The sequence below is a fragment of the Oryzias latipes genome, chromosome 5 (genome assembly GCF_002234675.1).
Source record: "Oryzias latipes chromosome 5, ASM223467v1".
Classification (NCBI taxonomy): Eukaryota; Metazoa; Chordata; class Actinopteri; order Beloniformes; family Adrianichthyidae; genus Oryzias; species Oryzias latipes.
The window spans coordinates 3,612,072-3,624,290 of NC_019863.2; the positions used below are offsets into that span (position 1 = coordinate 3,612,072).

Below are 12,219 nucleotides of genomic sequence, written 5' to 3' on the forward strand. Positions count from 1 at the left end.
GATCAAAAATGCACACTAGTTCCAGAGTTAAAAATAAAAAACAAGTTGGGTTAAAAAGAGACTAACATTTTGTTGAAATCAAATCACTATAACCCAAAAAATTCATATTGTGCCAAAAGAAAAAACCAATGAAGAAAAAAGCCTCGCGGCGGTCCTGCTGGCCCTGGCCTGGGTGGCGGATGTGGTCGCCCGGGGGGCGGTTGTCCCCTGCCTGCTGCCGTGTGGCATTGGGGGGTTCCGGCTGCCGCTGCTGCAGCGGCGGGGGTCTTGGTGGGGGGGTGGCTGGGCACTCTCCCTCCTTCTCTCACATTCCACCATCCATTTTAGAAGAACATAAACACTCACCTGAGCACAGGTGATAGCTCACCTTTGCACTAATAGTTTGCATGATTGAATGAAATATTTCACACTAGTTGGTTTTAAGGCATAGGTATGCATGTGTGAACACTATCTGTTTGTGTACATGTCGACATGTGGACATTTTTGCAGCTAACAGGTGTGTTTATAACATTTGAGTGTGTGTGTGGACAGGCCCCGCCCTTTTTGTACTACATTTGAACCTCACCGTAACGATAAACAACCAATAAACTTGTTGCTTTATGCTGCTTCATGGTCTTATCTCCCCCCCTCCTATTATCACCCTCCTAACCCCCCCCCCCCCTCTCTCTAACATCACTCTCTCTTCTTCCCTTCTTTCCTTTTCTGTCCGGTTCAACACCAAAGATTTTCAAACATGATTGAAATTAATAAAGTTTGGCCTCAATTACAAAAGGGGTTTATTCAGACAGACCTTTGGTTTGTCTGAAGATTAATAACCCCTCTTGTTAAAGTAAAATATGTCCAACACAAGAGGCCCTCAGCTCTCATCTGCCTGCCGGGCTGTTGGACAGGACAAGTTAAAAAAAAAGAAAAAAAGAAAAAGAAAATACCAAAAATATATGCCAGCATGACAGGGCGAAGGCCCAGGCTGGAGAGACTACGTCTCTCTGCTGGAATCATCTCGGGGTCTTCCCAGAGGAAGTGGAGGAAGTGGACGGGGAGAGGGAAGTCTGGGCATTTTTGCTTGGACTGCTGCCCCCCGTGACCCGGTCCTGGATATGTGCAAGAAGATGGATGAATGAAGAACTGGTTAAAAAAGAAACAGCTACTAGGGGTTAATATTTGTGTATCATGGCTTCTGCACAGAGGTGTGGTGGTTGGCATCCCAGCTCCAAGTGAGAAGGCCCTGGTTGAAATCCCATCTGGGCTCTTTCTGTGTGTGTGTGGGGGGGGGGGGGGGGGGCATGTTCTCTTCATGCATGTGTGGGTTTTCTCCAGGCACAGTCAGAAGTCACAGTCACAGTCTCCCCCCCACAGTCATATGCATGCTTCAAAGGTTAGTTCTAAAGTGTCCCTAGGTGTGAATGGGAATGTGTGTGTAGCCCATCCAGCCTGCCCCCCGCTTTCACCCAAAATTGGCTGGGATAGGCTCCAGTAACCCCTATGACCCCAAATAGTATCAAGCAGGTTTTGAAAATGGATGGAAGAACGGAAGGATGGATGGATAGATGGACTAATATACAGTAACAGATAGCTTTGTAAACAAGAGTGAGTCATGCCCAGAGCTCCCATGAGGAAGACCATCCACCAGCAACTCTAAATGAGCACGGAAGTATTGATCCACACAGCTCTTTAGACACTATCACATGAGTGGAGAAGCAATAAGGTAAATAGTTTTACTTTCAATAAGAACAACAATATGAATCATTTTGTTGGTTTTTCTATTTTCCAAAGTGTGAGACAATGTTTTATACGTATTTATTCACCCATGCTGAAGTTCACAGAACTAAAGCAGGAGAAACTTTTGTTTTCCTTATATTTTTGATCCAGCATGTCATGAAGTGTAAGCATTGTAAAAAAAACTATTCAATAAAACCAAATGGGGTTGACATCGTCAGTAAAAATAGGTGACAGTTTTCATTCATCTGGGTGACATTGTCTTGGAGTTAAATCGTAGCAACTGCAAATCTCTTTCATTTCACCGCTGGTCCAAGTGGCTTCATCGGCCTGAGCGGTGCAGGGTTCAGTCCAGCTTTGTTTCCTCCAGGTTGGTCGCCCATACTCCTCCAAAGGCATCCCTCATCAAAAGGAAACAAAGAAGTGAAAGCAGAGTAAAACACAGGCTGTTTGTTTCTCTGAACTTATTCTCAAGCAGGAAACAAAATCCTGAGAATGTGATCAAAAAGTGTCACTCCACCGTCATTTTATCACTGATTCTGAAGGTCCACCTGCTGGCAGCAGCAACACCGAGAATGTCAGGTGGTTTGCCTTAAGCCTTAAATCTCAGGTTGAGAAGAGTCATGAGATCATTCATTCATTCATTTTAAAAACATTTGTCCAAGGAGATGTAAAAAAGTAATATTTGTAATAAAGAATTGTTTTTAAAAAGGAGGACAGTGACTCACATTCTGTAAGTCAATGAATGTTACGACTAGGATCCCATTTTGAGCAATATTTACAGTTTTTCTCCATTGGTTTGGCTCATTCCTTGAAACAGAAATTACATTCTCAAAACAACATGGACAAACCTCCAAACCACTTGGCAATTGTTCACAACAGAATGGAATTTACTCATTAATTTCATCAAATTGCAAATGTCTTAGTACATGTCTCAATGTCTCAGTACAGCTTTGCAAGTGATCACAGGTAGCCTTCATTTAGCACAATTTCCAAGTGAATAGATCTTGTTGATCTAAACTGATTGTTGATTCTCAGTCTAATGGTTGTTTGCTCCAAAATGAGTCAGCATCATTTCATTGTGTAAGTCATCACATGCACAATAGTCTGTTCAATTGTCAAAATTTATCAAGAACATAATACCATGAATGTGATTTATGAATCCTTTGGAACATTTGATACATTTATTTGTATTTTGATTTGATCCCTGAAACTGAGGTCTCTTAGGGCCTCACCTACCACTATATGTTATTGTATGGGACAATGTGAATTTCCACCGTGGCCCACTGGTCAGGGCCTGGTTCACTACTCATCCAAGGATGGTCATAGTGTTCCTTCCACCTTACTCTCCTTTCCTCAATCCTATTGAGGAGTTTTTCTCTGCTTGGAGGTGGAGAGTGTATGAGCATCGGGCTCAAGATCAGAGGTCCCTGCTCCATGCGATGGATGCTGCGTGTGAGGATATTACGGGGGATCAGTGTAGGGGATGGTTGCGACATGCACGCGGTTTCTTCCCTCGTTGCATCACAAGGGAGAATATATGCTGTGATGTGGACGAGAAGCTGTGGCCAGACAGAAAGCAGCGTGTGGATGGCCAGCAGGGTGAGGACGATGGCCAGGAGAGGGAGGGTGAGGACAGCAACCAGTGAAGAACTGTTAGTTGTGAAACTTGAGCATCATATACAGCACTGTAGGCTGCATATCATTTTCATTGTTATTTTTGTGTTTAAATTATAAAGTATATTATGCTGTATACATTTTCTTTTTACTCTGATGTATGAAAGTTACTGTGTGTGAATGATAATGGTCACAATTTCCTTGGCAGTATGAGTGCAATGTGTGCTGTTACTGTAAAGGCTACTCTTACCCTAAAATCCTTTTCCTTTTTTTTCAGTTTTGTACAAAATTGTATTCTGTTAGCTATACAAAAACAGTACAGTTACCATTGTCAATAAAGGACTGAGCTTAGACTGAAAGGTGGACATGAGGGATATTTCAATGGTCCTCTGCTATAGTGAAAAAACATCTAATCATTTTGACCTGCAGTGCCTACACAATGCCAAAGGGACAAAGTATTTTGGGGGCACTGACAGTTTAAATGAGAAGGAAATTTAGTTTTAACACATGAGTGAATTGCTTTGGGAGAGATATGAGCTTTTGCAGATGAACCATGGCGTTGTGCTGAACCATCCACATTATTTTGACAAAAGCACCAAGACTGTTGAGAACGTCCGGTCTGATCAAGAAATGAGCCAAAGCAATTGAGAAGGATCTTTGCCATTTTGGTGGCACTGACACTACATGGGAAAGGAATTTAGTTTTGAAGCATGAGTCAAACAGTTTTGGGAGATATATTAGATTTTGCAAGTGAGCTATACTGTTGTGCTGAACTGTAAGACTGTTTTACCAAATGATCCTATAGTTTTGAGAATGTAATTTCTGTTTCAAGAAATGATCCACACCAATGGAGAAAAACTGTAATGCCCAAATTAGATCCAGTGCTGTGTTGAGTTAAAGAGTTTCAAGAATATACATTCCATAGTAAAAGAAGTTTATTTTCATGGAACCTTGAAGTTATCTTCTTTTCAATCAAGCAGTGTGCTGTTGACAGCTCCGGTCTCTTTGCAGCCCTCCTCTGATTTTCTTTTGTTGTGGCTGAGATTGTTTGTTGCTGCCGTCTTCTCCCCAGAAATCAGTTCTGTTACTGCTGCCCAGCAGTCCTGACTCCACAGTAGTTAGGTTAAGATCCTGACTGGCCCTGTCTTCTCTGTTCCAGTCTGCTCCTGGACCCGACTCCCAGACATCACCTGATTCTAAGAACGGCTCTCATCCTCCCTCATCAGCCTCTGCGGCTCACAGCCACTCCTTTCCTGATCACGGCAGAACATTCAAAGTGACAGCAATGGCATCTTATTGATTGCAGATTGTCTTCAGGCTATCCGCGACGACCTTGTTGTTCACACTGTGGTGCATTTGCTTACTGGAACCCACCTCCTGCCCATAAATTTGCATGGCTCTCTGTTGCTCTGTGAATGCTGCTACTCAAACCAGTTACAGGGACCACACAGGCTTCAGTGGAAGCATATGGAATGAATGTGAGGACAAGGCAAGACGGGTCCAGACATGGCACTTTGTTTGATCCACAACTCTGATGTGATGAGTGATCTCCTCACCATCAGGGAGAAAGGTGTCCTCGTGTCCCTTCTCAAACCCCGCTGTCAGGTAAGCTTGTGACCTCAAAGTACAGCATAGCTCTTTTCTGTCTTTGTGTGTGACACTCTGAGGGAACGTTTGTACCAAAACTAAATGTATGTAGTTACTTAGTGTTGCCACATAATTCTTTTAAAGTTTCCATGTTTAAAAGATAAACTGGTTTTGTGAGGATTTGCTGGAAGTTGATGTTTGTTTAGCTCCCCAGAGCAGGTCACTAGTCTAAGTAACACAATTTGAAGAGACAGGTGAGAGGGTGTTTGGTCATCACTGTGAGCAATCAGGAGATGGTCTTCTCAGGAGATGGTCGTCTCAGTGCCCTACCCGCCAATTTTCAACTGCCCCCTTTGGTACACATACCCTTTACCCCACAACAATACACACTCCAACACATACACAAAGACCTTACACAAAGAAGGAGGGACTGCTGATCTTCTGTCCCCTACCCCATCCCTGGCGGGGGGAACCAGGCCCTCTGCAACCGTGTCCCTTGGGTTCTGGCTTCCTGGGCCCGGCAGCCTTGTCCTCGAGCTCTGAGCCTCGCCAGTAATTTCAGCAGTGGGTGAGCCTGGTCGGGCCATGTTTACAACACTCTTTGGAATCCCCCACTTCTCTCGGATGTCCTACTCCTGGGTGCGGGTGGGCGGCCCCTGCCTTGCTCTCTTCTGGAGAAGCTGCCTGGAGCTTTTGAGAAGCTGCCTGGAGCGTGGGACGGGTCTCCCTTGGGGAGCTCTGGGTCTTGCCTGGGGTTGGGGTGGGGGGACAATCAGAACTCCTGGGTGGTGGTGGGCTGCTTGTCAGTGCAGGGGGTACGTTCCAGGGGCGGGGAACCCATGTTGGGCCCCATGGGCACGGCAGGGGCTATTCCTCTGGTTGGGCTTCTCTGGTTTGAGGTTCACACTCTCTATGCCTCCTGTTCCTCCCTGCTCTCTGGTTTTGGGGGGCCCTGTGGTGGTCTTGCTGGCCCTGGTAAGGGGGGGCAAATGTGGTTGCCCTGTGGGCAGATTTCCTCCATCTGCTATACCGTTCAGGTGTCAGGGGGTGCCTGGCTGCCGCTGCTGCTATGGTGGGGGTCTTGGTGTGGGGGTGGCTGGGCACTCTCCCTCCTTCTTTTTATATTTCATCATCCACCCCAGAAGAACATAAACACTCACTCGAGCACAGGTGTTAGCTCACCTTTGCACTAATAGTTTGCGTGACTGAATGAAATGATTTACATGTGCTGGTTTGTATGCATTAGCATGCACCTGTGAACTGTAGCTGTATTGTGTACCTGTGACTTATTTGTATGTGAAGATTTTTGGAGCCAACAGGTGTGTTTATAACATTTTAGAGTGTGTGTGGACAGGCCCCGCCCCTAATAGTCCAACATCTACACCTGACAGTTATGATTATAAATCTCCAGCAACTTGTTGCTTTCATAACCCCCCCCCCCCCACACACACACACACACACAATCATCCTTTTATTTTCTTAAGCCCCCTTTTTTCCCTCTTTTTATGTGCCCTTATCCCCCCAACATCCTTCTCTCTACTATCCTCCTCTTTTCCATCTGGTCCAACAAAAGAACAATTTCAAATATGATCAGTGTAACCCTTGTGCTATCCTAGGCACTTTAACATTGGGAGTTGGGTCATCTAGACCCACTAGACAGTGCTCTGAACCTTTTTTCTTCAATGATTTGTGATCTTCACTGGTGTCCATGGATTACATGAAATCTTTCCACCTTTATCCATCTTTGTCATGGTAGGGAGAACACGTCAATGTAAGGGTGAGGTCATCTAAGACAGCACAAGGGTTAAAAATGTTCCTTCACTCTCTTATGCCTTTACTCCATCATGCGGTATGTTGCTAATTTTCATTTCCATTTAATCCAGAACTCCACTTAATTTAACGTCACCTTGAAAGGACCATGAATCACTCCAGAGTATAAGTCACAGCAGCCAAAAAGAATGCATGATAAAGAAGAAAAAAAAAAAAAAAAAAAATCACACCTGGAGCACAGGTTACAACAAGGTATTAGGGCCACGAGATTGAAAGTCTTAAATTTACAACTTTTTTCTCATAAATATATGAAATTTAAAGTTGTACACTTACAAGATTAACTCTTGTGCTATCTTAGATGACCCCCCCCTTACATTGACGTGTTCTCCCTACCATGACAAAGGTGGATAAAGGTGGAAAGATTTCATGGACACCAGTGAAGATCACAAATATTAAAGAAAAAAGGTTCAGAGCACTGTCTGGTGGGTCTAGATGACCCCACTCCCAATGTTAAAGTGCCTAGGATAGCACAAGGGTTAAAGTGGCAGTGAGCATACAGTGCAGCAAGTGAACGCCGCGCAGTTGCATAGCAGACGACTAAACTCAATTGAACAGGTGAGTTGAATGTTTATTGAAAGTGTTTTCTTGCCGTTTTACTTGAAAGATCCTTTTTCACAATAAAAATCTGGCCAAGGTGGCAGCTGAACATTTATCATATACGGTTAATACATTGTTTTATTCATTGATGGCGGCTTGCAGGGTCTTTGCAGCCCGTTGATGAAGCTATCGGTTCCCCTGCAGCTGTCCACTTCAATCCTTTCTTCCTCCATGAAAGATAAGATCTCCTCCAAGTCTGTGTGATGCTTCCATCTGAAGAGGCCCAGTTTTCAGCATTTTCAACATTCTTATCAGAGAAATGTATTTTACAAAATACTGGAACAAGAATAGACATTTCAACTTGAAGGGCAAATCATAATAACGGAATAAGTAAGGGTCAAGGGTCGACGAAGTGCGCATTATCAGAAATTAAAGCACGCCCTGGAAGCCTAAACTACCAGGTGCAAAGCAGAGGACGGCCGCTTCCCTGAAGTGTGTAAATTCTGAGAATGCACACTTCAATGGCCATTAACCCGCTTACTTCCCTTCAAAAGAAATACATATTCAATCATTTTTTAGTACGTTATTCTTGTTATTTTTTAAATTTAGATAGCTTTTTCACAAAAAGCGGACTATTTGTTACGTGGTGCTCCGCTCTGACTTCCAATCTCGACTGCAAAGGAACATGCTGGTCGTCACGATGGGTTAAATAAAGCATCAGTTCAGAGAAAAAGTTCACCTCTTACCGTTTGTTTATGTCCAGATGAGGAAGCTAAAGTTTGTTTTGAAGAAGCCAGCGCAGTGAAACAGAACATTTATGGTACTGTATGTCACCAGAACTTCTTTTTTAGGTGTGGGTTATCTGTTACGACAGGGGGGGGGGGGGGGGGGGGTTGAGGGATGTACCCAGGCGCAGAGAGGAGAGGAGGCAGGAGTTTCAGGAGAACAGGATCTTTAATAACTAAAACTAAACTAAACAAAAACCACTGCTGAGCAGGCTAGAAACATTCAAAAACTTGAGACACTAGAAAGGCACAGAAACAGGGAATATCAAAACTACAAACTATGGATGGGCAGAGGAGGAAGGGAATGACCAGACTTAAATACATGCAGACAACAAGACACAGGTGGAAACACTCAGGACTGATGGGGACTCAAAGTAAAACTCACAACGAAACAGGAAACCCTACAAAATAAAACAGGAAGTTAAACTCAAAACATTACAGAACAAAAAACAACTGGAACACAAAAGCAGAAAAACCTAAAACCGTGACATTATACACCCAGCAGCCAATCAGAATCGAGAATTCACCCGGACCATGGTATAAAATAGCAAAAAGAGACAGAATATGTGCGCGCTTCTCTACCGAATCACATTGATGCATTCAAACTTAATGAAACATAAGAGGGATTTAGCACATTAGTGCAACATTATTCAGTTAACCATAGCATGAACACACTAACAAGTCAACTAAACTATTTCTATCATTTCAAGTCATGTAAATATGTTGAATTCTTCATACTCTGTGTTGTTTTGGAACAATTCCACCAAGCCTGGCGTGAGACTGAGCGGTGCTGCTTCTTCTGCATTGTTGTCAGTAGCAAATACTGATACACACACCTCCAAGGCACTCTAGTGGTTGTTGGTATTAATTTTTTTTCCATTAAAAAAATGTTTATAAGTCACACATGAGTATAAGTTGCTCCAAAAAACTTCTAATTATGTTTAGAAAAATATGTGGGTTTTTTTTAACCTTTTGGCTTATCCCTTCAGGGATCGCCACAGTGAATCATTTAGTAAAATTCACAGTAAATTGAGACCATCTGTTACTATAATCAGCTATATCTTACACTGGCTTTTATTTTTATAGAGCTGCATCAGTTATGTGTGAATTGTTATGTGTTTTAGCTGATTAAATCAACAGTAGCACAAGTACTACAGGCCAGCAGCGCTCCAGGAGAGGAACAGAGCTGGGACCAATTTGACAGCGGTGTGCTGTGCCTGCTGAAGGAGGAATCTGCATCCTCCTACTTCCTGAGTCTCTACTGTGTTAAGGTAAAAGGAGGGGCATGGTGTTTTCTTCAAAGAACAGAGTTGTCTTGTCATCATGTGTGCGTGCACAACGGCGTGAATCAGGGATCATGTGAATCTCAAAGTCTTATCTCGATTGCTGTGCCTCCATGTATGTCTGACCTCTGTGCTCCCGTGCTCTTTGGTTTCCACCAATGATTTTCCTTTCTTGTCCCAAATGCAGAAAGCGGAGTTACTGTGGGAGCAGGACCTGCGCCTTACCTCTGAGTACACTGTGTCACGTCCTTACTTTCACACCTTTCTGGCAGGAGTAAGTCCCCCCCCTCCACCTTAAGTTTCTGTTCTTTGTGAGACACGACTTCTTGAGAGGTAGACTTGTTGTGTTTCCTCAGGCCCAGTCATTTGGATTCAACTTTGCAAATGATGATGAAGCCGAAGAATTTTATCTTGCAGTGACGGAGGCTCGTGGTGAGATTTACAGCAATGGTTTAGATCAGCCCGGAGGAAATACGTCACATTGAAGCATCATTGAAACCTTTTCCCTGCAGGGTTGAGGACCAATCAGATGAGACGAAATGAAACAACAGCAAGCAGCTCAACAAACAAAGAGCCCAATTCAGGGTAAGAAACTCCATTTCCAAAACACAAAAGGGCAAAAATGAGTTACAGTAAATCAATGTTCAACGTAGAAATACGTCAGAAGTCGGTCTTGACGGGAGGAAAGATTTTCCAGCAGCGGCAAAGCCCAGCATGGCTCATGACAACTCGGAAGCTGTGAGTCCTTTCACACAGAAAACCGAGTCAAACTCAGTGACATCTCATTCAAATCAGTTCATGTTTTATTGCTGCCGTGTCAAATGTATTCTGTGTTGCATTTGCTTGTAGTTTGTGGATTTGGATCCTGCTATAGAAAGAGTGTTGGTGCGGGCGGGACTCAGTAAGGACGATCTCAAAAACAGAGACGTAACAGAGGCTGTTGACCTGATATTCGCCCGGTCTGGAGGAGTTAAGGCTGTGGAGCAAGAGCTGAGAAAGGCCGGTATGGGTTTTGAAGTCAGGTGTTGGTTTGTTTGTTTAAAACTGTGATCCTTTTTACTTAACAGTTTTAAAGCATCAATTTCAAATTGATCCCTGTGGACCTTTACTTTTTTGTTTCATAGCCTCGCAGACGCTTCCAAGACCTGCAGGGGGTCTGGCTCCTAAACCCAACAGGATTGGCCACTGATGCTCCACTGCAAATGTCTCCCCACCTCTTGCTAGGTATGTCAGGTCACAGCTTCATTTGACCGGATGCTCCTTTGTCCTTCAACGTTTGTGCGCACATCTACTGTAAAACAAGAGGAAAACGGCAACGTTCCCTTTTCAGACGCACAAAGGTGCATCACGTTTGTGCTGTCAGGTGGACGGAGGTTTCCGCAAAGCAGAGAAGAAGAAAGATCCAAACTCTGATGGTGAGCCGCTTCCAGAGTCTTCAGCTGGGAAACATTTACAGGGCTTCTGCTGATTCTGTTGATTTTTCCGCCATTGTATTTGACCTCATTCTCTGTTGGAACAGATCTTTGGTGATTCTGTGGTGTATGCACATCTTTAGATAAGTCTAGTTATATTCTGTGTCAGGATCCAGTAATCAAATAAAGCTCAAGATTTCCAGAACAAGACCTTGTTTACAGACACAATAATAAAGGTGTAGTCCATTTCATTATACATGCTGCTGTAACAGAACGAAATCTGTCCTTTAGTTTTAATCACATAAAATGCTGTTTATCCCTTTATTTCTTTAACCTCTGTGTTCAGTGAGGGACTTGTCCTTACGTTCTTCTTCTTCATGGGCTTCTCCTTCATATGCTCTGGGCTTTCTTTCCCTTTCCCATTCTTGTTTCATTGTCTGGTTGGATGTCATGTAACAAAAACTATATCAATAGTCAATTTATATTCGTTTTGCCCTATATTCTGTTATTATATGAGTTATATTGCAAAAAAAGGAAATATATTCATATAATGGAAGATAAAAATAAGAGAACAATCAAGATGTTATTGTTTTTTATGTAAATATAAGCTAATTCTGTTGTTTTCATAAAGGATCTAGAACACTGTTATCATTTTGTGTTGTTTTGAAACACATTGCCAGATCCATAATAAATGGAGGTGGTCTCCAAGGGTGTTGCTGTGTCACAACGCCCTACATTTCTCTAGAACAGCATAGAGGTGACTCAGTTACACTTGGCTTTCATTTGTCTCATTAGAATTTTATTTGTTTTTAATCCTTTTAACTAAAAACAAATGTAGCTGTTAAATTGTAATAACAATGTAGTGTCAACTGCAGCCACATTAAGTAATGCAGGACCTTATGGAAGTCCAACGAGACAAGGTTTTTTGATCAAAGTTCCACCTGGTTTACCTTTCAATGCGCGTTCAATGGCTGCACGTTTGGTACGCAGCGCCTGAAAACAGTCGTAGAAACCTGCGTAGCAATGAAGCCCAAAACACATGGACTTTTAACTGGAAGTGGTTGAAGGCGCGTTGCCGAGGGAGGTGTGAACTTAGCTTCAGACCCACTATATAGGATTCTGGTCAGTAGGACTTCCAGACAGGCTTGTGTTTGGGAGTAACCTGGATGTCATGCTGAACAGATGCACCAAACCCCAGCAAGTTATCTCCACTATGCAGAAGGAGGGATCTCATTTCTGGGCCTCTTCTGGATCCTCTCTGACCCTGACAGGATAAAGTGGAGACAGAAAAAGAACAAGTTCTTGGCATGTGAAAGGCTGACGGCCTTTTTTTTTTTTTTTTGCACTATGATTACCACAAAGGTCAGTGTTAATGAGGTCATATTATATATTTGGGAGCTAGAATAGCTTTTGTTTCAGCGTATTCCAAAACCAGAAGATCTATATATATAT

General features: G+C 43.2%; 1 protein-coding gene across 2 annotated transcripts; it reads left to right on the forward strand.

Annotated features, from left to right (window-relative positions):
• Positions 1-852: 852 nt before the first annotated feature.
• On the forward strand, positions 853-12,059 carry LOC101170920 (neural Wiskott-Aldrich syndrome protein-like). 2 transcript variants are annotated; one of them, XM_023954731.1, is made up of 9 exons: positions 853-4,938; positions 9,197-9,343; positions 9,543-9,629; positions 9,712-9,787; positions 9,868-9,940; positions 10,009-10,093; positions 10,205-10,358; positions 10,480-10,579; positions 10,719-12,059. In XM_023954731.1, exons 1-8 carry the CDS (start codon positions 4,840-4,842, stop codon positions 10,542-10,544), a joined length of 786 nt encoding a protein of 261 aa, XP_023810499.1. In that variant the 5' UTR covers positions 853-4,839; the 3' UTR covers positions 10,545-10,579; positions 10,719-12,059. The 2 variants fall into 2 exon arrangements, with proteins under 2 accessions (XP_023810499.1, XP_020558687.1); XM_020703028.2 differs by having other exon boundaries at positions 854-4,938; positions 10,686-11,480.
• The last annotated feature ends 160 nt before the right edge of the window (positions 12,060-12,219 follow it).

Excerpts from the sequence above, each read along its gene's own strand:
- LOC101170920 (XM_023954731.1), top strand. The coding sequence starts at position 4,840 with ATGGCACTTTGTTTGATCCACAACTCTGATGTGATGAGTGATCTCCTC. Across the intron at positions 4,939-9,196 it reads TTCTCAAACCCCGCTGTCAG|CTGATTAAATCAACAGTAGC; the intron begins GTAAGCTTGTGA and ends TATGTGTTTTAG. Across the intron at positions 9,788-9,867 it reads TGCAGTGACGGAGGCTCGTG|GGTTGAGGACCAATCAGATG; the intron begins GTGAGATTTACA and ends TTTTCCCTGCAG.